This window comes from Bubalus kerabau, chromosome 1 (genome assembly GCF_029407905.1).
Source record: "Bubalus kerabau isolate K-KA32 ecotype Philippines breed swamp buffalo chromosome 1, PCC_UOA_SB_1v2, whole genome shotgun sequence".
Lineage (NCBI taxonomy): Eukaryota > Metazoa > Chordata > Mammalia > Artiodactyla > Bovidae > Bubalus > Bubalus kerabau.
In genome coordinates this window covers 173,706,470-173,733,473 of record NC_073624.1, presented here as the reverse complement: position 1 = coordinate 173,733,473, position 27,004 = coordinate 173,706,470, and the positions used below count along the sequence as shown (strand labels likewise).

The window sequence follows — 27,004 nt, the reverse complement described above, 5'->3', positions numbered from 1 at the left end:
TCCCCTTCCCTCTGTTATCCAGCTTCTACTTATCAAGGGGCGCTCACTAGGCAGTCACCTTTCTGGGCAGGGAGCTCAGTGCTTCGGCCACAGCGGTGCTTTGGCACCCACGCCCCCATCATGGCGGGCCTGTCCTGACTCACCGCACGGCAGCAAGGAGCAGGGGCCGGTGCGGTAGGGCAATGTTTCCTCCTATGAGGACCCGGCACGCCCCCTCCCCACTCAACTGAGCTGAGGCCCGAGTACTTCTGGCACCCTCACCACCTCCAGACCCCCCAGGGGTGCTGCGTTTAAATCGTGGTACCCCTTCTGATGGCTGTGACCTCCCTGTGCCTCAGTTTCCCTGGATGCCAACTGGGCGTGGGGGTAGCTGTTTGGTCAGCAGGGGTCCCTCCCATCTGCCCCTTCAAAGTGGCTGGAGCAAACACAGATTGGGTGGGGATTCCTGGAATGGAGACATTTATTGAAAAACGGCAGGCTGGGCTGGGCTTCCAGCCTGTACTTCTAGCCAAAGGGCAAGTGCCCGGCAGAGAGGGCAGCAGAGCCCTGGCCTCGCATTCCCACGGCTCCTCCGAAGTGCGTCTGGGGCAGGCCTCAGGCGCTGGGGGCATACTGCAGCACCAGCCGGTCAAAGTCGTTCTCCTTTGATGCGAATTGGGGGTGCAGGAGTGGGGGGGGCGGTGGGCAGAGAGACAGAGAAACGGGAGAATCTGTGAGCCAGGCCCCGAGTCCCCACCTTGCCTAGTAGAGCCTGCAGGATCTGGGGTGCAGAGCTGGGCCACCCCCAAGGGCTCACCTTGGCCTGGTACTCCTTGATGAAGGGGTGGGACCTGTGGGCATCCTTCAGCTGGGACAGGTAGCGGTTTGTCACCTGTGGGAGGAGGCAAGGTTAGCTAAACGTGGGGACCCACGTTGGCTCTGACCTGGAAAGCAGAATGGGATCAAACAAGGGCCACCCAGCCAGACCCAGGCAAGAGCCCCGATTTCCCCCCCGTTTTTCCATCACCCCACACCCCGGAATCATGCTGAATTAGAGGGGACCCTGGGGGGCGGGGCCAGGAGCCTGTACTTGCACATGATTGAAGGGATGCACCAGGTTCAGGGATGGGGGCTGGGTGGGGACCCAGGCCCGGGGAAAGGCAGGGGGCCAGACGGAGTGGACGGCAGGTCAGGGGGATGGGGCTGGGAAAGGAGATGGGTTTGTTCTGGGCACACTGTATGGAGACACCCCAGAGGCCTGGGGATGGGAACTGGGGCCAAGACAGAGCCTCGCACCCAGCCCTGACATACGGGGCTGTGGGCGTCTATGCAGCTCTGCTTCTTCCAAACTGGTAGTCTGGGGGTGTCTCTGTGCTGAGTGGGGGCACCGTCCTATCTGTCCCACACCACCCCAGCCCTGAGGCTGCTGGGGCCCTTCCACAGGCACTGGGGACAGACCCCCATGAAGCCCTGGGGTGGGGGGCCCCTGGCCGCCTGGGCCTGGCACCTAATGGGCAGTGCCCCGCATCCTCCCCCTGCACCCTCAGATGAGACAGGCTCACTGGGATGGCTCCCCTGGGCCCCATTTCTCTGTCCTGTTGCCTGCTCCTGACTGTGAGGTGACACAGGCTGGCTCCCACCCTGGGAGCCCTGAGCCTCAGCTCACGTGTCCACAGGACTCTAAGAGCTCCGGGCAGGATGCGGGCCCTGGGGGAGTGACTGTACCACCAACTTCCCAGGGTCAATGGCAGCCGCATCCACTCATGGGGAGCAGGTTCCTTCCCCAACCCCAGGCTAGCCTTGAAGTTCAGACTCCGTGACCTCGAGCTCCCTGTGGAGCCGGGGCCTCGCCGGAGACCCCTGCCCACCACAGGCTGGCATTGCGAGGACCAGAAAACCCTGCTGCACCTGCTGGGGGCGGGGAGGGGCCTACCTCAGGAGGCTTGCCCAGGTGTTGGGACAGGACGACGAGGTTGATCAGCGTCTCAGGGTGGCCGCTGTCCTGACAACAAAAGGGACGGGCAGGGTCAGCTTCTCCAGGCCAGTGGATTGGCCCACTCACCCCCAGCTCAGACAGGGCTGGGGCTACAAGATGCAGTGTGCCCCATGACTGCATGCTTGGCCAGGTGGAGACCTCGCAGCCTTCCCTTCTGCTTCCCCACACCAGCTGCTTTCTCCAGGGGCTTGGTGCTTCCTGAACAGGTCAGACTGACATGAAGACTCCGCTTGCTGCAGTTTCCGAGGGGCCTATTTATTTACCACAAATCTTAAGGTGACAGAGTCTAGGCCAAGGCAGCCTCAGCATATCACAGCCCAGCGAGCTGGTCTTCCTGCTACAGCTGTGAGGCCTGAGACCGTGGGGTAGGGCCCGCCCACTCCCCAGGGGACTTAACAGGAAACTGCAGGAAATTACCAGAACCTCCAAGCAGCTGACCTCCCCTCACCCGCCCACACTGGGCGCTGAAGCCCGGGGAATCCTGGGAATGGGCTCGGCTGCTGCCTTGGCCAGGGACCCCAGCCCGAAGGCCCTGATGGGGGGCGAGGCGGTGACATGCCAGTCGGGGTGTCACAGGCTCAAGGGGCCGCGTGGACCCTGGGCACCGGCATGGGGCACAGCTCCACACGCGCAGCCTGATGACCCCACCACACCCTTGGCCTGTCCCCGCGTGGCCAACAGCCTGCCGTGACAGCCCGGCCCCTTGCAGAGGTGAAGTGGGGGGGCTGCCCAGTGGCGTCAGTTTCTCGTTGTATCAGAAACTGCCTCAGCTGTCGGTCGGGAGAAGGCAGGCCACTGTAGCGGCCCCCAGCTTCCGCGGGCGGCACACTCAGGCCCTCTGCTCGGCGAGCACGGGCACAGGCGACATGTGTGTGTGCGCTTTGCTCGCTCCTCAGCAGCCAACGGCAGGGGTCTCTCTCAAGCACAGATCCAGGTCAGGGGTCATCACCCTGAAACGCCCCAGGCCAGGCAGGGGCGGCATCAGTGAGGAGGAGACGGGGCGTGTGTCTGCTTAGCTCAGGCCCGTGTGTCTGCTTAGCTCAGGCCCAGGCTGACCGGATCCTCCCATTTTCAAGAGAAGTCAGAATGAGGACTGTGGTTCACAATCCCAACTTTTAGCTGCGTCAGCGTGAGAATCCCCACCTGGCCAGCAGGCAGGCCGTGGGGTCCCTGCCACACCTGTTTCTGGGGTGGGGCTGGGCCTGCCCTTACCTTGTCCAGTGCCTCGTGCAGCACGCCCTCAGCGGCCTCCCAGCGGCCCTGCGCCATGTGGCAGGCTGCCTGCCCATTGAGCAGCAGCAGGGTCGGCGAACACTTGTCGGCCATCTCCTGGAAGATGTAGTAGGCGTCCTGGAGCTTCTCACCTCCCTGCGGGGACAGTTGGGACATCACCGCCTTGTCACCCTGCTGCCCTGCCCTGCCCCCTCCTGGAGGATCTCAGGGCAGGCACCCTGGGGACGCCGACCCCTTCCGCACAGAGGCCCTTGAGCAGCCTGTGCTGCGAAGGGGCCAAGGCGTTGTGCAGACCCCTCAAACCCGGCTCCCTCAAGCCCTCAGTTTACGGACTTGAAAGGCTCAGCTTCGAGGAGGAATCCACGTGCTGGCAGCTGGGCCAAGGCCTGGGCTGGGGCACACGGCCCACCAGCCTCTGCTCCATGGTCGGTCCTGAGCCCGCCCACCCGCATTCTCAACAGCAGGTTCTGTCTGCATGGCAGAGACACAGTGTCACACTGGCAGGGGAGCCTGACACGAAGATGCACTTGTGAACAAATGCAAGGCTACAGAGAGGACTGTTGGGGTGTGTCCCCTGCACTGAATGGATCCTGCGGGGTGAGGCCTCAGCCGTGCAAAACGACCTGCAGATACACGCAGACAAGGAGCACGCTTTAAAAAGCCTGGACAAGAGCGTGAACTCAGAGAAAGGAAGTCAAAAGCCCAAGACCAAAACAGGGCTGCTGCCAGGAGAAGGGTGCCCGGGCATGTGGGGGTAGGGGGCTGGGCTCGAGGAGGGACTCGGGCCCCAGCTTTGTGCCAGGAGCTGGAGAGCAAGCTGAGCAGCAGCCGAGCCTGGGGCCAGGCCCCAGAGTTCGAGTGCGTGCAGGGAGAGCATGCCGAGTCTGGTTCAGAGCCCCCCAGTCGGTTCACCCTGGGTCTGGCCAAGCTATTGGGCTATAGGAAGCCAGAAGGGGTCAAGGCTGAGTGATGGGGAAAACGTGCTGGGCTCTTCCAGGTGACCGGCCCCCAAGAAAGCATGAGGCCCGGGGTGTCCATGAAGCCCAGCTGCAGCCTCGGGGCACCCGGCAGCTCCTGCCCTCGTGCTCCCACCCAGGCTGGGCAGGGGCTCACCGCAGCCAGGCTGACCCAGGCGGTGGCCAGCTGGGTGAGTGTAGCGTCCTCGTCCTGGTCCTGCATCTTCTTCAGCTCCTTCCTGGGGGCGGAGGAGAGGTGCCCAGTGGCTGTGGGGCCCGGCTGCTGTCCCCCACCCCTGCCCGAGTTCCTTGCTCACGAGGCCTTAGCACCCCCCTGCAGCCGCACACACCCGAAGCCTGCTCCCACCCTGCAGGCCGGGCCCTGCTGCCGGCCTCACAGAAGGAAACTGAGGCACCGGCAGTGACGTCCCTTGTCCCAGGCAGCACCATGCAGGGACGGGTAGGTAAGCAGTGGTGCCGTCACCCTCGTGGACCAGAACGCACTACATGGAGAAACATTCGCATTGCTGATATCTGAGCCAGGGGGCGTGCTCGAGGTGGTCCCCACTGAAGACAGAGGACCGGTTTCTGGAGAATTCAGGGTCCCAGCACAGCCTGGCCTTGGCTAAGATACCCTCCCCTCCCACCCCCAGGCACAGGCCATCGCCCAGCAGCCCCTGGTGGGGACGGGCCTACCGGGCAAGGTCCAGGCGGTCAAGCTTCAGCAGGATCTGCACTGTCATGGCCATGCTGCGGGAAAGGTGTGTGGTCCGTGAACCCTCGCCCCACCGTACCCTCCCACTGGCAGCTCACTCTATGTAAGCACCACCTTCCCGAAACTTCCTGTCAGTGCTCGGGCCACCAGTCCCACTTCGCAGAGGGGAAAACTGAAGCTGACCATCAGCCCGGTAGAATCAAACTCTGCGGGCACTGCTCGCCACAACCAGCGCCCCATCGCTTCCCAGGCCGTGCCTCCGCCGAGCAGGATCAGGCCTAGAGCTCCACGGGGCCCAGGCCTGCGGCCCGCTCCATGCCCATCCCATGGCCAGCCACCAGGTTTGCACCCCCTTCTTTCCAAATGCAGTCCCAGATGGAAGAGCTGCAGGTAAGCACGTGCTCCTTGCCCTCAGCATCCACACCCACCAGCCCCTCTTAGACCTGACAGCTGGGACCGGCGATCACTAATGTGGCCTCGTGTTCCAGAGCTTTCCGCCAGAACGTGACCCAGTGCCCAGAAGAGCCTGGGGAGGGGCATGAGAAACATTCGTGGATCCACTGCCACCTCAGCCACGTACCAGGCCCACTGCAAACCCCCTTCTGGATTGAGGTGGGATATAAATGGACGAGAAGGAAGACTAACCAAGGGAAGGCAGAAACCAGAGGGCTCGTGGAGCCCTGGCCAGAGTGAGGGTCACACCACAGCCCAGAGCCGCCTCCTGGGGTGGGGGTGGAGCCAGCTCAGGCTGCACGGGGCTTCAGGGCCCAGGCCTGCAGTGCCAAAGGCCCAGCCTCAGTGGAGGGTGGTGAGGGCCCAAGGAAGAGGCGGACAGGCCAGGGCCCTGGACAGAGGAGCACAAGGCTTCGTGGAGGGAGGGCGGGCACAGAGGCCTCGGGCAGAGACAAAGGTGCTTTCAGCTCTGCTGCTGCGAACAGAGGCTTTTCAGCAGAGGGTGCCATGTCCTCAGAGCAGCAGCCCAGCCGTGCGGAAGAGAGTGTCTCTGGGACTGGGAACGAGAGCTGGCGCTGGAACGAGAGGCCTGCACCCCACCCCAGGCCCACTTTCCGAGCAGCCCCTCTCGCTGTTCCTATGACAACGGTTGATGAGACTCTGAGCTGCCTCTCAGGCAGCGGCCCCCAAACCCCTGTGAAGGATGGCCACTCACCACTCCAGGCTGTCCCCCTGGTGAAGGGTGCGCAGGGCTGCATCTGGGTTCTGGTCGTAGAAATAGATGGAGGCGGCCATGAGCAGGAAGGTGGTGTTGGTCACATCCACGCTCCGGCTCATCTCCCGGTCCAGCTCAGCCACGATCGCATCCCTGTGAGACACAGCTGCTCATGGCCCAAGGCAGGGGCAGGAGGTGGCCACACCCCCAGGGGGAACAGACAGGCCCAGAGATGGCGAGTCAGGCCCCCGCGGGCACAGAGCAGCAGTAGGCAGGATGGGCCCAGCTGTCTGCGCCAAGAGCCCCTCTGGGTGCCAGTCTCCCCACCTCATCAGGCACTTCTCAGCCTTCACACACACAGGGAAACCGAGGCCAGAAGTGGGGTCAGGTGCGCCAGGCCCCGTGGGGAGATGCAGTGCAGGAAGGGTCGTGCCTGGCCCTGCCCGCAGATGACCACCCAGGCCCCGTGCTACCCTGGCATCAGTGCTCAAGGGCTGAGGTGTCCACACCACCCCAATGCAGAGGGGTGGGCTGGCTTTGCTGGGGGCACCTCCCACCGCAGGGACATGAGGCTACACAGGTGCACTTCATCCTCATGACGCCACCAACTTCCCCAGGAGGCTGGTGGTCTCAGCAGAGGGTCCAGATCTACTTCGGTCAGCACTGGGCCTGGGTCCTGAGGGCGGCTGTGTGGGAGGACGCCCCGCGGCCAAGGTGGCTGTCCCTGGCTCCCCAGCCTGACTGCTTCCGACAGGTGGGTGGTGTGCTGGTGCCAGGCCAGAGTCCAGGCTGGCCTGAGGACCAGCTGGGCGCACCCACACGTCACATTACACCAGAAATGCACTGCTTAACTGAATCGAGGAGCTGGGATTCTTGTTTCAAAGGGCCGCTGAGCAGTTAACGAGGGAAAGGCCCTGTGTCACTACTGGACAAGGTTGTGGCTCGGGACCGACGTCATCTCAGCAAACGCCTACGTCTCACGTGGGTTCCGGGGGGCGGTGACCAAATGCTTGTGTACCCCGGGGCCCCTGGAGGCCAGGGACGTGTCTTCAGCCTCTCTGTGCCCACCAGAGAGGGGCCTGACGGACAAGCGACTTCACAGCTGAGTGTGCTGCCCACTGCGCGTGCGGCAGGACTGTGCAGGGATCCCACGGGGCTGGCATGAGCTGCCCCAAGGCCACCTCACAAAGCTTCCTGCCTGCTTTCCGGTGCACAGGCGGTGAACACGCAGCCTGCTCTTGTCCTTCTAACGTCGGTGTTGTATGCTGTTACTGGAACGTGCTGTGGTTATCCCGTGGGCTCTGGTGCTTTCTCCACCACCTGCTTGCCAGGCAGTCTGCACGGGGTGGCAGTCTGCACTGTCAGGACGGATGCACTGTGAGCACCAGCTCCATGCCCTGGGCTTCCTGTCCATTCTTTTCTGTAATGCTTGTAGCAGTCCCGGAGCTCCTTCCCCTTCCCAAAGGGCTCATCACCCAGGCTAGTCAGGTGCAGAGAGGGCGCCTGTCTTAACTGTCCCGGGGTCATCACAAAGCACCAGGTGCCAGGAAGCACTGGAACAACAGGATGTATTCTCTCACAGTTCTAGAAGCCAGCAGTCTGAAATCAAGGTGTTGGCAGGGGACTTCCCTGTGGTCTACTGGCTAAAACTCTATGCCCCCAACGCAGGGGGCCCTGGTTCAATCCCTGATCAGGGAACTAGATCCCAAGTACCACAACTAAGATGTCGCATGCCGCAACTCAAGATGCTGCAGTGAAGATCAAAGATCCTGCATGTGCCAACTGAGACTCAGTGCAGCCAAATAGTTTGTTTTTTTTAAGGTGCTGGCAGGACTGGTTTCTTCTGCAAGGCTCCAAGGGACAGTGTGTCCGGGACCACCCCGCCAGCTCTCGGAGCTGTGGCAGTCCTTGGCTTGTGTCTTCTTTTGTCCAGATCTCTGCCTGTGTCTTTAGGTGGCCTCCGCATCTGCGTCTTCTCTCCCCCTCTTCTGAAGACACCCGTCGCTGGGTTTAGGGCCCACGTTACATCCAAGATGGGCTCAAGGTCCTTAACCACTTACATCTGCAGAGACCCCGTTTCCAACGAGGTCAGGTTCACAGCTTTTGGGGGTCCCAGTGTCAGACTTTATTTTTCTGGGCTCCAAAATCACTGCAGATGGTGACTGCAGCCATGAAATTAAAAGACGCTTACTCCTTGGAAGGAAAGTTATGACCAACCTAGATAGCATATTCAAAAGCAGAGACATTACTTTGCCAACAAAGGTTTGTCTAGTCAAGGCTATGGTTTTTCCTGTGGTCATGTATGGATGTGAGAGTTGGACTGTGAAGAAGGCTGAGCGTCGAAAAATTGATGCTTTTGAACTGTGGTGTTGGAGAAGACTCTTGAGAGTCCCATGGACTATGAGGAGATCCAACCAGTCCATCCTGAAGGAGATCAGCCCTGGGATTTCTTTGGAAGGAATGATGCTAAAGCTGAAACTCCAGTACTTTGGCCACCTCATGCAAAGAGCTGACTCATTGGAAAAGACTCTGGTGCTGGGAGGGATTGGGGGCAAGAGGAGAAGGGGACGACAGAGGATGAGATGGCTGGATGGCATCACTGACTCAATGGACGTGAGTCTGAGTGAACTCTGGGAGTTGGTGATGGACAGGGAGGCCTGGCGTGCTGCAATTCATGGGGTCGCAGAGTTGGACACGACTGAGCGACTGATCTGATCTGATTTAGCTGCCACTGCTTAAGCCTCTTTGAAGAAACCCCTCAGGTCTCTTTGAGGACCAAGGAGCCAGATCAAAGGAGGCTGTGCATGGGGTGCTGCCCTCCATGAGGAGCAGAGTGGGGGTCACAGGAGATATCCACACTTGGGACCCACAGAGGGCTGCAGCAGCCCACGAGGGAAGCTAGTGTCGATGAGGTCACGACCACATCCTGGTCTAACACGCTCCACGGGGCAGAGTTCAGGAGAGGACCTCCCTGAGATCCCCCGAGGCCTCACAGTGCTGTGAGAGAAGGCCCCGGCACTGGGACGGGCAGCTGGAGTCGGCTCACAGAGCAGAGCGTCTCCCTGTCACGGGCTATGCTGCCCCAGCCTTCTAGCCCAGCCACCCTCTGGGGGGTGTTTCACCTCTGAAATCCCAGGGGGCTTGTGAGCAGTCCATTTCTGAGGGTGGGGGAACCGAGGTGCAGGGGGACCACAGGGCCTGCTGGGTCAGGCTGGTGCTCCACGCACAGGTGAGGCAGGGCCACACAGCTCCCAGCCAGAGGCTGAGCTCACAGGCACCTGGGTGAGCATCCCAGCCCAGATCTGCCTGAGCAGGAGCCACCCGAAGCCAGCATGGCCGGACCGTGAGCGGTCTCAGACCCCACGCCGGGCAGCAGAGAACAGGCGGGCCTGGTCCTGGAAGACCCAGCGCTTCCGGGTCCCTACAGCCCTGACCGTCGCCTCTGCTGGCCACCGCCTGAGGGAGTCTGATGACTCTGATCGGCGGCACGAGGCGGACATGCAGCTCAGAGTGAGGATGTAGCGTCCACCCTCCCACCCGTCTGCAGAGATGAATGACAGGCGGTGCGGCCGCCAGCGCCTCCCCGCAAGGCAGGCGAGCAGCAATGGAAGGTGGGAGGGGCCCCGCGTGTCCCGGGGAGGCTCTCTGGGCAACAAGGCTCCCACAGCTGTGCAGCTGTGCAGTCCCCACCTCCGGTCCCCCAGCCCCGCAGAGACCTCCTTGAAGCAGGGCCCCTCACTGCCCCCGCTGTGCGGGTGAGGGTAGCCAAGGCTCAGCAAGGCGAGGGGACACAGCAGGGATGCTGACCAGAGAGCCCCAGCCTCACCTCCGGCTGTCGCTGGCCAGGTACTCAGCAAACATGCGCACAGCCTGCAGCTCGGGGGCGGAGGAGGGCTTGATCTCGTCCAGCACCACGCCGTACTTCCTCTGCGGGCAGGACACGGACGCCGTCAGCCCCGCCCACCCTCCCGGTGCGGTTTGTGTCCCAGACCCCGCGGAACACACAAGGGCTGCTTGGTGCCAGCAGCGCCCTGCTGAAGCCCCAGTACCTACCGCTCCCAGGGACGCCCCTTGGCCCTCGGGAGCCAGGCTGCCTGCTGCTCCAGCTGCAGACCCTGGCCGGTCACTGTGCAGCCCCCCGTAGTGAAGGGGAGGGGGTCACCAGGATCAGGGAATCTGGGCACGTGCTTCGCCCCGCCCACAGACACCCAGCAGGGAGGTCACTGCCAAGGGAAACTGGAATCAGGGACCCATTTTCCTGTTCCTTTCCAAGCAGTTTCAGTGTGTTCATTGCCTTCTACGTGTCTTCACCTTTATTTTTTAAAAATTTATTAAAAAAGAATTTTTTGGCCTTGCCACGCGGTATGTAGGGCCTTAGTTCTCTGACCAGGGATCAAACCTGTGACCCCTGCATGGAAGCCACAGAGCCTTAACCACTGGACCTATATATGTTTATCTTTTAAAGACACACATGTATATATGAAGATATCCAAGGAGACTCTGGAGTGTACTGGGCACCCTACTCTGATGGGGGGCACACATACCCTGGAGGTGGGAGGTGGAGGGGAGGAGCACCTGGGCCTCAGGGGGAAGTCCCCTCAGGTTCTAGAATGCTCCGCAGAGGGAAAGATGCAAACAGACCTGGGAAGCTACCTGAGGCCTGACGTGAGGTGGGGGCACCTGTGGAGCCATGTGCCCCCCACACAGCAGCCCAGGCCTGCCCCCTCCCCGCTGCTCTAAGGGCATGAGGCTGGCAGCCACACCCGTGCTGTGGGCCTGGGGTGGGAACCCGGCGGGCACAGCTCAATCCTCTGCAGAGTCCGGGTTGTTTTTACAACAGGGGGATGAACTCTCACTGTATTATGTCCCGGGGGAATGCTGCTTTTTAAGACCCAGGTAAAGAACCCGCCTGCCAATGGAGGACACGCCAAGAGATGCGGGTTCCATCCCTGGGTGGGAAGATCCCTTGGAGTAGGAAATGGCTTCCCCTTCTAGTACTCTTGCCTGGAAAATCCCATGGACAGACGAGCCTGGCGGACTACAGTCCATAGGGTCACAGAGAGTTGGACATGACTGAGCGTAACACGTAATGATGCTTTTAAAAATTTAACTGTAGCGTCTAAACTGCCAGCTCTAGTTAATAAGAGTATCAATACCAGTGCATCAGTTGTAACAAAAGCGCCCCACGAACCCAAACTGTTAATGAGAGAAAATGCCTGTGGGATGGGGCTGGGGGTTTGGAATTCTTTTTATCATCTGCTCGGTTATTCTGTAAACCCAGAACCATACTGAACAAATAAAATCTACTGATTAAGTGGAAAAAAAAAAAAAAAAGCAAAGCAAGAAACCCCAACACCGGTCTCCTGAGCTGTGCTGCAGGGCCTTAGTGACCGGTCACCGACTTGCGGCGGCCACACCGGCTGTGTGGCTCCTGCCCCCTCCGACACTCTGCTCCTGACTCTCCTGTCCCAGGGCCCCGGCAGTCATGGTCAAGGGCCGACACTCACCTGGGCCAGGTATGCTCTGTACAGGAAGACATCCCGCTCCACATCTCTCTCCGGGCTGGATGGCTGCAGAAGCAAAGGCAGGTCAGGACTCACGGGGGCCGTGCAGCCAGCAGGCCTGCAGAGACCAGCCGCGGGCAGCCTTCCCAGGAGTCTGGGCCCTGGTCCCCGCCCTGGCTCTCTGCCACCTTAGGACCTTCGGCTGCAGGAGAGCTGGGCACCCCATTCTGTGCCCCCCAGGACATCCCCCTGGGAAAGGAGGCTCGACTGTCACCCCCATCTGGCTGGGTGAGAGACGGGGACACAACAGTGCTGAAACGGCCCCAGCCATACAGAAGGGGCCAGGGCAGAAGCGACATTTCTGACCACGGGACACTGGGCTGCTCATGCCGATGGGGAAGGACCCCGAGGTGCAGCGGACCAAAATGGAAGCAGCTCAACAGGCCGGGTGGTCTGAGGACGCCCGCAGTGGGGTTGGGGGTGGGCGTGCACTGATGCCTAAGTCTGTACAAGCCCGGAAAGCAGGCTTGGGAAGACTCCTATCTGGAAATGGATGGCTGATGCTGGAGAAGGGATGGGACCTGGTGCGGGACATGCAAAGCAGACTTTACTGTCTGCAGCGGATCCTTCCATGCTGCTTTGGTTTCAAAATGCTCTTTAAACGTGACAAACAGGAGAGACGAAGATTCGCCTCACTCAGAGGACCTTTCTGGGAGAGCTCAGCTCGGCTGCCCCAGCACAGCGATGTTGGGGTCTAGCCAGGCGGGGGGAGTCCTTGGGGACCACCGTGTCCGTGGGGACGAGGTCCACAGGCCACGTTCAGTCAGCCCAGTCGCCGCACAGAACCCAGCAGCAGCTGTAAGGCGCTCATGCAGAGTTCACTGCAGCACCCTGAAGAGGGCCCCCGTGCGGCTGTGGGCACGCGAGGGGCCCCTCCTTGGGGGAACAGCCTTGGACCATGCCCTGGAGTGCTGGCCGACTTCCTGGAGGCCCCACAGTGCCTGGGGTGGGCAGGCACAGAGCAACTCAGCCCAGAGGGTGCGGGGGTGCTGGGACAGGCCACGCAGGGGCCAGGAGAGGAAAGTGACCGGGCAAGCAGGCCTGGCCACCTTGGAGCCGCCACTCCAAACCACGGGGCCTGGGGACCCACAGAGAGAACGGCCTGCCAAGCTGCCCGAGCTAGGGGACAATGGCCTGGAGCCTCACCAGTGGGCGCATGCCAGGACTACCCTCCCCCGAGGCTGAGAACCAGACTCCAAGTGCCCAGGCCTTCTTCCCAGCCTGAGGGTGTGAGGGAGGTGGACATGTCCTCCTCTCAGGCCACCGGAGACTGCAAACAAGAAGCCTGGCTCCTGGCCCCAGCTGGACTCCAGCCAGCTTCGCCACGGGGTCTCAGCAGCTTGCTCCAGCCACGGTGGCCAGCCGGGGTCTGGCCAGGACTTGGAACACAGTGTCTCCTAAAGAAGTGACTCTCAAAAGACCCTGAGCTGGACACTGGGGAGGACAACCCAGCTGGGGTCCCCACACCACTTGCAGTATAAAAAGAGAGAGAGAGAGACAAGGGGCTTCTCTGGGGGCTCAGTGGTAAAGAATCCACCCACCAATGCAGGAGACACGGGTCCAATCCCTGATCGGGAATAGCCCACATGCTGCAAGGTCACTGAGCCCGTGCGCCACAGCTACTGAAGCCCCAGCTCTAGAGCCCGTGCTCTACCAGAGAAACCGCTGCAGTGAGGCCCACACTCTGAGTACCCCTGTTCACCGCAACTAGAGAAAGCCTGCGTGCACCAGCGAAGACCCAGGACAGCCAAAAGTAAAATAAATAAGATTATCTTCTTCAAAAAAAGAGAGAGACAAATGCTGGCTCTTGGTATCTTTGAAGCGGGGACACAGTGAGATGCCCTGTGAGGGACCAGACGCCACCCTGAGCCTCAGCTGCCCTCTGCGTCAAACAAGCACACCACCCACCCTGCAGGATGGCCGAGGTGGGGTCACTGAGACCCCACATGCAGACCTCAGGACTTTCCCAAGCAGCCAAAGAGAAGAGCTTCTGGGAGGCGTAAGAACGAAGACAGTTGTACAGACCAGGGAACCCCAGGAACCATGAAGCGTACCACCAGGGGAGTGCCGTGGTGCCTAGTCCTGACGGCTCATGAGCGCCAGCTGGGAGCTCAAAGATCACAAAAGCCAGGAGGCTCACGTCCACCAGTGACATCCAACCACAGGGAGGGGGGCCTCAAACTGCCTGCAAACAGCTCAGAGGTGCAGCCAGCGCTGAGAGCCAGGGGACTGTCCAGGGAGGCCAGGGATGGGGTTGGGCAAGGGGACCACATCCCGTCCTCTGACTGGCCATCAGTGTCTCCTGACCACACTAGACCGGCACCTCCTGGAGGCTTCCTTAGCTGCCGCATCCTTAGCACCTGTGCGGTGCCTGCCATCTTGTGGGCACTCGAGAAACGGCCAAGTAGGGAAACAGACATCACGACGGGGCCAGCACCGCAACACACCAGGGGCTCCGCCTGGGGCCACCTCTGGGGGTGCCTGTCTGAAGTTGCTATAACCAACCACCACCTAGGGTGGGGTTCAGAACAACAGAAACTTGTTCTCTTGTGGTTCTGGAGGCCAGAGGTCCGAGATCACGGTGTCAGCAGAGCTGTGCTCCCTCCACAGGCCGAGAGGATCTGCCTTTGCCTCATCCAGCTGCTGGTGGCTCCGGGTCATCCTTGGCTGGCGGCTGCGTCACCCCAACCTCCGCCTCCACTTTTTCTGTCTGCCTCAAGCCTCTCTCTGCCTTTCTCTTAGAAGGACACCAGTCACTGGATTTAGTTGCTGTTTAGGTGCTAAGCCATGTCCGACTCTCTGTGACCCCATGGACTGTAGCACGCCAGGCTTCCCTATCCTTCACTATCTCATGATTTTGCTCAAACTCATGTCCGCTGAGTTGATGATGCCATCCAACCATCGCATCCTGTCATCCCCTTCTCCTTTTGCACTCAATCTTTCCCAGCATCAGGGTCTTTTCCAGTGAGTTGGCTCTTCACATCAGGTGGCCAAAGTACTGGAGTTTCAGCTTCAGCATCAGTCCTTCCAATGAATATTCAGGGTTGATTTCCTTTAGGATTGACTGGTTTGATTTCCTTGCAATCCAAGGGACTCTCAAGAGTCTTCTCCAGCACCCCAATTTGAAAGCATCAATTCTTCAGTACTCAGCTTTATGGTCCCACTCTCATAGCCATACATGACTACTAGAAAAACCATACCTCTGACTACAGGGGCCTTTGTTGGCAAAGTGACGTCTCTGCTTTTAACATGCTGTCTAGGTTTGTCTAGGGCCGATCCTAAATCCTGCCTGATCTCATCCAGAGATCCTTCACTGCATTACAGCTCCATGTGTGTTTGCTCAGAAGTGTGTGACTCTTTGTGACCCCATGGATGTAGCCCGCCAGAATCTTCTGTCCACGGAATTTCCCAGGCAAGAATACTGGAGTGGGTTGCCATTTCCTCCTCCAGGGGATCTTCCTGACCCGGGGATTGAACCCCATCTCCTGTGTCTCCTGCATCAGCAGGCAGATTCTTTCCCATGCACCACTTGGTAGTGTGCAAAGACCCTTTTCCAAATAAGTCACGTTCACAGGTTCCGAGCGGACGCGTCTCATCAGGGACACCATTTAACTCAATACAGGCTGCCAAAGAGGGTTTAGGTGGCCTGCGGACCAGAATTAATGCACGTCAAAGGGCTCAGCAGGGAAAGGACTCCGATTCTTCTGGCTATGTCAGGGAGGATCTCTTGGTTTGGTGCCAGTGCCTCTTTACCATGTTGCAGAAGAGGGCACCCAGGCCCCAGCTCAGAGGTTGCGCCACAGCCTTGCCCCCCACAACAGTGATCTGACAGCCGATCTGGCTTCCTTTGCTTTCCACAGCTCTCTGCATACAGCAGCTTGTGCTGCTTCCTTCAGCAGGGAGGTAAAATCTGCATATTATGACACAGGAAGACTCAAAGAACACACTGCTGTAACATAAACAGAACAGCCACACAACAGAAGACAGAAGGTGGATCGCTGAGTGTGACGCAGAACCTCACGGGGCCCTGCTGAGATGAAAGTCACAGCTCCCATCTGACGGGAGGGGAGAGCAAGGCTCAGAGGGGTGCTGTGTCAGCCCTGGCTGCAGGGAGAACACAGAAGAGCCAGAGCCGGAGGCAGCCAGGCCTGTCTAAACCTTCCTGTGGCCTGCTTTACGCAGCAGGGAGGCACGTTAACAACCCTGACGCTGAGTGCAGTACGGCCCCGAGAGACGTCCACGAGCCCTTGGGACAGCCTTCCTTACGTCACAAAAGGGACGTCACAGGTGTGATTAAGATTATGGACCTGAACATGGGGAGACCATGCTGGGTTATCTGGGAAGGTCCGGTCTAATACAGAACCCCTTAAAAGCAGAGGACTTTTAGACAAAAGGAATGAAGGGGAAGGGGAAACTTGCAAGACTCCAAGAACCCCCATGCCTGGATCTTTTTTCTCTTTTTTAATTTATTTGGCTGTACCAGATGTTAGTTGCGGCACAGGAGATCTTCACTGCAGCATGTGGGATCCAGTTCCCTGACCAGGGATCGAACCTGGGCCCCCTGCATTGGGAGCAGAGTCTTAACCACTGGACCACCAGAAAAGTCCTTCCATGGCTGATTCTGAGATGGAAGTGTGATGTGGGAAGTTGAGGGCTGGAGAGAAGCATCTAGAAGCCTCCAGGAGCTAAGCATGGCCCCTGGCCAAGAAGCAGCAACTTCAATGAGTAAGGAAAGTGATTCTTCCCCACAATGTCCAGAAAGAACACAGCTGGGCCAATACCTTGATTTTAGCGTAGGGAGAGCAGGGTTGGACTTCTGACCTACAGAAGCTGCAAGATAGTAAACTTGTGTTGCCTTGAGCTGTCCTTTTTGTCACATTGACAATGGAAAACTAATACAATCATGCAAACGTTGTTTCAACGAATCCGAACCTCTTACTGAAGTCGGAGGTTTTACCCTCCATACCACAGATGACACCCAGGGACATGGGGCTCACTACCAAAGGCCAAAAGGGAAAGCAAGCCTTCTTCACTTCAGAATCCAAACTCCTCCAACCCCTCGGCTGCCTCCGTGAAGACGTCTGCCACTCCCCTGCATGGTGCTCCTATGGCCTCCCAGACCTTCAGAATAAATTCCAAACCCTTGTTGTGCCACTGCCCCTGGCCCTGCCTCTCACTCTGTTCACTTCATTCCTCATCTCCCCGACTGCGCTCGCCCCACTTCTGCAACCCCAGCCTCTTAGGGCTTGACTACACAGAGCTCACCCCTGTCTCAGCACCTTTGGGACTCTCACCTATGGAGTGAGAGCCTTCTCAAGGTTTGGTCACAAGGGTTAGATGACAGTCACAGAAGCTTGGTCTGATTTGACCACTCACACATGAAGCAGCACCCCCCCCCCCCCCCAATATCTGATCAGCACTTTCTATCTCCTATCCCTGCAGGGCTCAAGTTGTAATTATGTATTCACTCGACTCTTTACTTGTTTACTCTTCAGAACACTAGACCGTGAGGGCAGACAAAGACCCTGTCACATTCACAGCTCTTAAAAATCCTCGGGATTTCCTGGTGGTCCAGTGGTTGGGAGGGAGTCTGCCTGCCAGTGATGAGTCAAGGAAGATTCCACATGCTTTGGAGGAACAGAACCCATGTGCCACAACCACTGGGCCAGCACTCTAGAGCCTGCAAGCCCCAACTACTGAAGCCCTTAAACCTAGAACCTGTGCTCTGCAGCAACAGAAGCCACCGCAGTGAGAAGCTCATGTGATGAGTAGTCCCGGCTCTCTGCAACTAGAGAGAAGCCTGAGCAGCAATGAAGACCCCACACAGCCAAAAATAAATATACAAAAAAAGTTTTTTTTTCTTAAAGTCTCCAATAGCTCACTCTCAAAGTGACATCTCCTTCCTAAAAAGGTGCTGCTAGCAGTCCCGGCTGCCCCCTCTCCTGTCACCCACTCACTGCCTGAGCCTTTCCACGTGCACTTTCTAGCTCTCAGTCTGGCTCACTCCCACCACTCTCCATCACACCACTTCCTGACACCTTTTAAATGACTTACTTTTATTTATTTGTATTTGTATTTGGCGTGGCATTCGGAACTTCCCCAACCAGGGATGGAACCATGCCCCCTGTAGTGGAAATGTCAAGGTTTAACCGCTGGACCACCAGGGATGCCCCGGATACTTTCTTTACTTTCTTATTGTTTATCTGCCTCCCTTGGGAGCTGAGGTTTCCAAGAAAGATGGGAATTTTATCTATTTTGTCACAGCTTTGAGCCTAGCACGGATACACGGCCTGGCCCATACAGATGATCAGTGACGAATGAATGAATGTCAAGTCTGGGGAGAAATAAACTGGCTAGTGGGGCAGGGTAACAGGCGAGAAGTCTTTTCTCTCTTGAGCCTCCTTGTTCTCTCACCTGTAAAATGAGGATAAATAACAGTCTCTACTTTAGGGGTATTGAGGGCATGGCGGAAACAAATGAGAGCTACTATTGTTATTACTATTATTACTACCGCAGAATAGTATTATATTTGTTACTATTACTATAGAAGCGTGAACCTCTCTCTTACTCAAACGCCTCCTAAGGTGCAGAGTAAGCAATCAACACAAGCATTATCACGAAATGGTACTGCTTTGAGTTTTGTCAAGGGACAAAGACAATTCCTCACCGCGCTCTGAAGAGATGTGGGGGGTGAAACGGCGCTAGGAGAAAAGGTAGGGTTTTTTAAATCAGAGCCCGACCCGTGGCCACCAGGAAGCGTCTTCCGTCTCCGCCCCCAGCGTCTCCCAGCCCCGGAGCCGCCGCACCTTCACCCGCTGCGCCTCGTTGATGCACTGCTGGTAGCTGCCAATGTAGAAGGCGTTCTTCACGTCGAACAGCTCGTCCACCTCCCCGGAGCCGCCAGGAGCCGGACCAGGAGCCGGAGGAGCCATATCGCTGCCCTCTCACTTGCTCCGCTTCCTGAAAGACACGTCGGCCGGAAGGAGGCAGCCACCTACGGGCACGCCGGAAAATGTAGTTTACTGGCTCTTCCCTGGAGATGAGCCAATAGAAGACTCTTAAAGGGGAATAGAGGGGCGGGAGACGCAAGTGCGTCTCGCAGGGCATCTTGGGAACTGTAGTTTAATTCGAGGCTGAGCCCCCCCCCCCCCCCGCCCTCCGCCCCGCCCCCTCCCCGCGGGATTCCGGGAAAACGAGGTAAGGATGTGGTCGAGGCTTTGAACTGTGAGTTGGAGAAGGTGGGACCAAGCGGGAGGCAGATCTAATGAACGGGAACGCTTTCTGACGTCATCGACACGCGCCGGAAGTACCGTTCACACGAGCGCTCACACTGCCCTGGCTGCGAGGATGGCAGGCTTCGCGGAGCTCGGGCTGTCTTCGTGGCTCGTGGAACAGTGTCGGCAGATGGGTTTGAAGCAGCCCACGCCCGTGCAGCTGGGCTGCATCCCCGCCATCCTGGAGGGTGAGTGTGGCTTGGCCTCTCCAGGAGGCTTCCCCGCAACTGTCGCTTCTCTTGCCTTCTCTCAGCTTTTGCCCACGCGGGTCCCGTGAGGCAAGGGGCAGCCCTGGGCCTTACGGGCGATCCTGGGTTCTGGAGAACGACTAGGTAATGTTGGCGTTTAGGCTGTACGACTGACTCGCCTGCACAAGTGATACCATCTCTGAAACTCGTAGCCTCATCACTGGGAGGGTTTGATGAATACCTAATAGATAGTACTGGGAAAATTCGGTAGAACTTGCTTTACTGTGTTCATTTTACAAATGGCAATTGAGGTTGTCAAGATTATTGGTAAATCCAGGACTCTGGTCCCTAGACTGCTCTTCTCTCCACCCCTTTGGACCAGCCCAGTTTTGCCATCAAAGAGACACCTTCAGGAAGCCTAGGATGTGACAAGTTAAGGCATTAAATAAACAGAATGAGGAGTCAGTAGGGAGAATAAGATTCAGGTTGGGGGAGGGTATTCTGAGTTTCCCAAGCTCTGATCCCAGGGAAGGAGTCAAAATGAGATTGTGGTTAGTAGCAAGTATCTCATGGCACCCCACTCCAGTACTCTTGCCTGGAAAATCCCATGGACGGAGGAGCCTGGTGGGCTGCAGTCCATGGGGTCGCTAAGAGTCGGACACGACTGAGCGACTTCCCTTTCACTTTTCACTTTCCTGCATTGGAGAAGGAAATGGCAACCCACTCCAGTGTTCTTGCCTGGAGAATCCCAGGGATGGGGGAGCCTGGTGGGCTGCCATCTATGGGGTCGCACAGAGTCGGACACGACTGAAGCGACTTAGCACCAGCAGCAGCAGCAGCAAGTATCTCAGGTCACATGGATATGGGTTCCAGGCCAGGCTGTTACTGGCTGTATGTCCTGGGCAAACCTTTGACTCTGTTTCCCCTTCTCTTAAATGGGAACGATAATGGCCTCACTCTCCTTAAATGTGTCAATTACTCTAAATGGAAAGTTGTCATAATGTCTTCAACAGGAAGGGTACAGGCTGGTACTGAGCATATAGTTCTTGTCATTATTGTTAAGTTGCTAAGTCATGCCCGAGTCTTTTGTGACCCCGTGGACTGTAGCCCGTCGGCCTCCTCTGTCCATGGGATTTCCCAGGCAAGAGTATTAGAGTGGGTTGCCATTTCCTTCTCCAGAGGATATTCCCGACCCAGGGATGGAACCTATGTCTCCCGCACTAGCAGGTGGATTCTCTAACACTGAGTCACCAGGGAAGCCTGAGCATATAGTCATTGCTCATTAAATGTTAGCTGCTGTAAACTGTGCCTGATGGAATACCTGTCTGTACCTGTGACGCTGCTGTGTTCTCTGCCCAGGTCGGGACTGCCTGGGCTGTGCCAAGACAGGCAGCGGCAAGACAGCAGCATTTGTCCTGCCCATCTTGCAGAAGCTGTCTGAGGATCCTTATGGCATCTTCTGCCTTGTCCTGACACCCACCAGGTGAGTCCCACCCCCCACACACAGACACATGCCTTTCTGGTGAGTGAACTAGCTGTGTGCTCTTGGGCACGTGCCTTTACCTCTTTAAATACACTTTCCATGTGTGCAAAATGGGAACAGAAATTAGCCCAACCCTTAGAGGTGCTGAAGAATTAGCAGGACGGTGTGTGAGAAGTGCTGAGCACAGGGCTTGACTCAGGGCAAGCAGGAAGGCCAGGAAGTAGGCATATGGGCAGAGGAAGGGCCTGGACAGAGCTGGGGGCAGAGAGGAGGGGACTTGGCCACTGACCCACTGACCAGCCTCAGAGAGGGGGGGTGCAGGTGGCGGGCGGGTTAACACTTGGGTCTCAGGCTTTGATGACTGTGGTGTCAAGGCCATTGCTGAGGACGTGGGATGAGGAAAGGCCAGTTTGGGTGGGACTGGCCGAGGACAAGCCATACTCTGTTCGGGCACCCAGCCTAGTGAGAGGGCAGAAGCCACAACGGGCTTCCAACGGTCAGTATTAGAACCTTTGTCCAAAGGGGACTGGGAACCATGGAGGGTGTGTGAACAGGAAAGATGCAAGCAGGAGGCCCTATTGATGGAGGCAGGAATGAGAGGCAGGCACAAAAGCCCTATCTGACTCAGGCTGGCCCCTTCATGCCCACAGGGAGCTGGCCTATCAGATCGCAGAGCAGTTCCGGGTCCTGGGAAAGCCTCTGGGCTTGAAAGACTGCATCATCGTCGGCGGCATGGGTATGGGGGGACCCAAGGAGGCTCTGGGCATGGGACTGCTGCAGCCTCAGACCATCTACCTAGCCCCACCTCTCGCATTCCACCCACAGACATGGTGGCCCAGGCCCTGGAGCTCTCCCGGAAACCACACGTAGTCATTGCCACACCGGGGCGCCTGGCTGACCACCTCCGCAGCTCCAACACCTTCAGCATAAAGAAGATCCGCTTCCTGGTGAGTCAGCCTGGGGCCCTGATTCACCCATTTGGGAACTGTGTGTCCCATTGGCCATCCGTTACCGAGTTAGGAATGGTGATAATGACATCTCAGGGACCAACAAAAGGGGGCCTGTACTAGAAAAGATGGGCTTCCCAGGTGGCTCAGTTGTAAAAAGTTCGCCTGCCGATGCAGGAGATGCAGGTTCAATCCCTGGGTGGGGAAAATTCCCTGGAGGAGGAAATGGCAACCCACTCCAGTATTCTTGCCTGGAAAATCCCATGGACAGAGGAGCCGGAGGTCTACAGTCCTTGGGGTTACAAAGGGTTGGCCACAACTGAGCACGCGTGCATGCACACACTAAAAAAGTTAGTTGAGGGCAGGGCCTCTCTGAGGAGTTAACGTTGAAGCTGAGATGGGCAAGAAAGCAGGCCTCCAAGACCTCGAGGGAGAGTGCTCCAGGGTGCACGTCTGAGCCCAGGAAGGAGGCACACGGAGGAGGTAGGCTGGGCCCCGGGCTGGTGGTCGGGCCTCGGACAGCGGCCTCAGCCCAGGTCCCCACCCCCTGCCTGCTGCGGCTGATGCTACAGGTGATGGATGAGGCGGACCGGCTGTTGGAGCAGGGCTGCACTGACTTCACCGTCGACCTGGAGGTCATCCTGGCAGCCGTGCCCGCCCGCAGGCAGACGCTGCTCTTCAGCGCCACGCTGACCGACACACTGAGGGAGCTACAGGGCCTGGCCACCAACCAGCCCTTCTTCTGGGAGGCTCAGGCCCCGTGAGTCCATAGCTACTTTCTGGCGGGGGGATGGGGCAGGGCAAGCGGGAGGCGGGGGTGTCCAGCAGAGGTCATTGACCTCATTCAACAGAAGGGGAAACCAATCTGCCTGTGCCCAGGGTGCGCACCGTAGAACAGCTGGACCAGCGCTACCTGCTGGTGCCTGAGAAGGTCAAGGACGCCTACCTGGTCCACCTGATCCAGAACTTCCAGGACGAGCACGAGGACTGGTCTATCATCATCTTCACCAACACGTGCAAGTGAGCACGGGCGGGCCTGCCGCTCCCGCCCCCTGGGCGTCCCGCCCCCGGCGCCTCATGGAGGTCCAGCAGGTGGTCTGCGGTTGGAGGGGTCAGGCACACGGCCAGTCTTAGCACTCCAGGGCCTCTGCTCCGAGCAGCAGTTTCAGAGGATTCACTCAAGGAGGCTCAGAGAGGTCAAGCAGTTTGCTAATAAGGTCACCCCCATAAAGACTGAGCCAGGATTTGGGGGTCCTCAGACCTGCCCTTTCCTGGTAGCTCAGATGCTAAAGAATCTGTCTGCAGTGCAGGAGACCCAGGTTCATTCCCTGAGTTTTCAAGATCCCCTGGAGAAGGGAATGGCAACCTCCTCCAGTATTCTTGCTTGGAGAATTCCATGGACAGGGGAGCCTGGTGGGCTACAGTCCATGGGGTTGCAAAGAGTCAGACAAGACTGAGGGACTAACACTTTCACTTTTTGAGACCTGCCCTTAACTGGAAGAGCTGAGGGCCTTGGGCTCTCCCCAGGAGACCCCTGCAGCAGCTGGGAAAGCCTTGGAGCAGCCAGTTCACTGTGGTCTCAGGGGGTCACTGAGGCCCAGCACATCACCCCCACGGCTGTCCTCTCCACAGACCCAGGGATTTCAAAATCCTTTGACATATTTGGGGAGAGCATCAAGGAGCTGTAGGCCGGTCTAGCCTGACCCAGCGTAGAAGGGCAGCCCACAGCACGTGGAGGCGACCTCCTGACCACTGCCCCCCAAGAATTTCTTGGGCTACCAGAAGAAAAAAGGCTGGACGTAGAGCACTCTCTTGTTGGCTTAGGCCAGGGAAGGGGTCAGCAGGCAGGACGTGGCACCCCTGCTTCTCCTTCCCCAGTCATGCAGGGCCACTGCTCGGGGTCTCGGGGCGGGGAGGCGGGGGCAGAGCACCTTCCCAGGACCCCAGCACTAGATGGACCAACAGCCTGTCCTTCCCACCAGGACCTGCCAGATCCTATGCATGATGCTACGCAAGTTCAACTTCCCCACCGTGGCTCTGCATTCCATGATGAAACAGGTAAGGCGCCAGGCGGCCACCCAGAGCCCTCCCTGACCAGCCTCGCCCTGGGGACTCCTCCCGGCCCCAGGGCTTTTGCTCAGGCCCTCTCCTCTGCCTGGAACACTCTTCCTGCCACCCCATCTGCCCCATTCTGGCCTCCTCAAGGTCATCTCCCTTGCTGGACTGTGAGCCCCTTGAGGGCGGAGACTGTCCTGGCCTCTGCCGTGCGTGTCCCCAGGCCTCACACAGTAAGCATACACTCTGAAACGTTTCTTGGGAGCTACCTGATATCCTCCCGCCCCAATTCTCTCCCAATTTGGCACAGAAAGAACGCTTTGCTGCCCTGGCCAAGTTCAAGTCCAGCATCTACCGGATCCTGATTGCGACAGATGTAGCCTCCCGGTGAGCGGCTCCAGGGTGCCCCTACAAAAGGGCCAGAGAGGGAGGGTGGCTTCAGGCAGCCCCAGCTTCACCGCCGAGTGACCTTGGGTGAGTCTCAACCTTGGTTTCCCCACCTGGATAGAGGTGCTGACTGACCTCTGCCTCCAGGGGCCTGGACATTCCCACTGTGCAGGTGGTCATCAACCACAACACCCCCGGACTCCCGAAGATCTACATCCACCGAGTTGGCCGGACAGCCCGCGCAGGTGAGCAGACAGGGCGGGCAGCCTTGGGGCACCCACCCTCCTGCCTGCCCACAGCATGCAGAGCCAGTCACAAGCCGGTGGGGCGTGGGAGGGCCACAGGCTGCAGGTGAGAGATACCAGAGGTAGTGCTTGCAAGCTGGGGGAATCCTCCTTTCAGAACCATGGGCGGGGACTTCCCTGGCAGTCCAGTGTTTCACACTCTGTGCTACGCATGCAGGGGGCACGGGTTTGATCCCTTGTTGGGGAAGATCCCGCACACTGCAGCCAAAAACCGCCCCCCAAACAACCAAAAAGACATAGGTGAGGGTGCTGTGTCTTCTCCACATGACCCAGGCAGCACTGAGCTGTCCCCTGGGGACATGGCACACAACCCCCTCCCCACCACTACCTCTTGCCTCACCTGAGCCCCCTTCATCTGTCAGGGCTGGCCGTCCTAGCCCAGCAGCAAACAGGTATACAGGTCCTGATGGGTAAGATGCTGCCCTGTGGGATTCAGTGTTCAAGTTCAACCACTTGCTGTGACTCCTGGTAGGAGCCTTGTGTCTGCTCCTCAGCCCCACCCGGAATGGGCACAGAGTCCGGGAGATTTTCTCACACCTGGAGTTGGCAGAGCCATGGTTTCTGGGGCCAGACTGGCCCTTCTCTCCTGCCCTGTGGCCTCAGGTCGGTCACATCAGCTCTCTGGGCCCCCACCACCTCGTCCAACAATGGGTAACAAGAATGTGACGCCTGTTTGGGGCCGCTCTGAGGGCCTCAGGCCTGGTCAGCTCCCAGGGCTGTTCTAGGGCATTGTCTCATGGAAGCCGGGAACAGAGAAGGTGGCATGTAGGCTTCGGAGCTGAAGCCTGTCTGGGTTTCCTGCTGACAGGACTGGGCTTGAGCTCCCCGGCAGCCACACCAAAAAGGGAAATCAGCCACATCACCAGCCCCTGATTAAGGCCAAGCTGGCAGGACAGCTGCCTCTCCCTGGAGTGGCTGCTCCCCTGGGACAGACCTGCCTGCCACACAGAGGTCAAGCAGGGGGCTGAGACCTGACGCTCTAAGCTTCCTTTGTTTCCACTCATTCCTCCACCCACTGAGCTCCTGTACAGTTCCCCTTGATCAGGAGGAGCTCTGAGCTGCCTAGCGGTCAGGACCTGCTTGTATCGGCCCCTTCTTCTGGCCTCCAGCACACAATCTGGGTGTGTCCCCACAGGGCGGCAGGGACAGGCCATCACGCTGGTGACGCAGTATGATATCCACCTGGTTCACGCCATCGAGGAGCAGATCAGTGAGTGGTGTGGGGAAGGGGGGGTGGTGCCTCCGGGTGAGACGTCCACTCACCCTGTCAATGCCTGCCTGTCTGCTCATGTGAGGAGGCTTAAATTGCACTTTCTGTCCTATGCAACCCCCATAGAAGTTTCATTGGCCCAGCAATTGAAGCAGAAACTCCTTCATGGCCTTGAGCAGCCGAAAGCCACATCTGATGGGAAGGGACTTTGGTTTCTCAGACCACAGTGTGTGGGTGGTCCCTGCAGATGAGTCAGAAGCCCCAGGGCTGTGGCCTAGGCAGGTTTTTAAAAATCCCCTTGGGTGGTGTAATATATGTATATCCAAGACCGAGAAGCTCTGGGGCATCTCCAACCACTGCACAGACTGTCCTGAGATTCAGAAACGTCTTGACTTTAATGGACACTGTTTTCAGAAAAAAAGCAACTCCTAATCAAATTCATAGTGTTGTTAACAACCAGAAAGAGAGAGCAATCTGTACCTAGTTCTTGCCAACCTGATCTTTATCTGACATGACTGTATGGCCTTGTGTGCCCTGCTGCATGGAAAGCTACATGGTTGAAATCTTTCTCTCTGTGGTGCCTGCCCTTCCCTGCCCCCTCTCAACCCCAGGCCCCTGCCTGTCCCCACAGAAAAGAAGCTGGAGGAGTTCCCAGTGGAGGAAGCCCAGGTCCTACAGATCCTCACACAGGTCAACGTGGTGCGGAGGGAGTGTGAGATTGTGAGTGTCAGGGAAGGGGCTCGTCCTCGGGGACCCAGAGTGCTTCCTTGAAGGTGGCAACCCCCGTGATGGTCTCTCCCTCCCCCTACTCTTTCCCCCCCTGCCCAGAAACTGGAGGCTGCCAACTTCGATGAAAAGAAGGAGATTAACAAGCGGAAGCAGATGATTCTGGAGGGGAAGGTGAGGGCTGGCTGAGCCGTCTGTGTGGTAGGGGCAGGGCGCAAGGGTCCCCAGGGAGGGCGCTCAGCTTAGCCACCTTCTGGTCCTGCCCGTGCCAGGACCCCGACCTGGAGGCGAAGCGCAAGGCCGAGCTGGCCAAGATCAAGCAGAAGAACCGGCGCTTCAAGGAGAAAGTGGAGCAGACACTGCAGCGGCAGAAGGCCAGCAGGACTGACCGCAGGGGGCGCCCACCCAGGGCCCGGCCTGAGGCCTCCTTGTCCCCAGCACCCACTCAGGGTCCAGCCTGAGTTCCGCACAGCGCCCACTTGCCCAGCCTGGGACTCCTTCATCAAGCTGAGGGTTGGCGTGCCCTCCCCTGAGGACAGAACCCTTTGCCAGCCTGCCCAGTGCCCCTCAGCAGAGCCCGCTGACACACATGCTGTATAGCGCACAGCCCTCCACCCTGCAGCCTCTGGTGGCCCCTTTTCAGAGCCTTGGCTGGGAGGCGGGCTGCTGAGGAAGAAAGAACGCTGGCTGTGAGGTTGGGCCCCAGTCCACCTGGGGCACAGTGACCCCAGCCCAGGGTCACCCTGGATGTGCAATGAGCAGAGGTGTGTCACCTGCAGGAGGTGCTTAATAAATGAGGCTTTTAGCTTCTGCAGCCT

At 58.4% G+C, this 27,004-nt stretch overlaps 2 protein-coding genes across 3 annotated transcripts; one reads left to right on the top strand and one right to left on the bottom strand.

Annotated features, from left to right (window-relative positions):
* Positions 1-442: 442 nt before the first annotated feature.
* On the bottom strand, positions 443-18,622 carry COPE (COPI coat complex subunit epsilon). The gene is made up of 10 exons (XM_055540836.1): positions 18,418-18,622; positions 11,555-11,617; positions 9,874-9,974; positions 6,048-6,200; positions 4,861-4,914; positions 4,322-4,403; positions 3,188-3,343; positions 1,913-1,981; positions 797-871; positions 443-642 (listed from the first exon to the last, which is right to left on the bottom strand). The coding sequence occupies exons 1-10, from the start codon at positions 18,541-18,543 to the stop codon at positions 595-597; spliced, it is 927 nt and encodes a 308-aa protein (XP_055396811.1). The 5' UTR covers positions 18,544-18,622; the 3' UTR covers positions 443-594.
* A 305-nt stretch (positions 18,623-18,927) lies between these two features.
* On the top strand, positions 18,928-27,000 carry DDX49 (DEAD-box helicase 49). 2 transcript variants are annotated; one of them, XM_055540821.1, is made up of 13 exons: positions 18,928-19,073; positions 20,433-20,556; positions 21,207-21,292; positions 21,382-21,503; positions 22,076-22,263; positions 22,383-22,523; positions 23,486-23,561; positions 23,869-23,945; positions 24,093-24,190; positions 25,386-25,460; positions 26,092-26,180; positions 26,289-26,360; positions 26,459-27,000. In XM_055540821.1, exons 1-13 carry the CDS (start codon positions 18,959-18,961, stop codon positions 26,645-26,647), a joined length of 1,452 nt encoding a protein of 483 aa, XP_055396796.1. In that variant the 5' UTR covers positions 18,928-18,958; the 3' UTR covers positions 26,648-27,000. The 2 variants fall into 2 exon arrangements, with proteins under 2 accessions (XP_055396796.1, XP_055396806.1); XM_055540831.1 differs by having other exon boundaries at positions 26,072-26,180; positions 26,459-26,595.
* Positions 27,001-27,004: the final 4 nt, after the last annotated feature.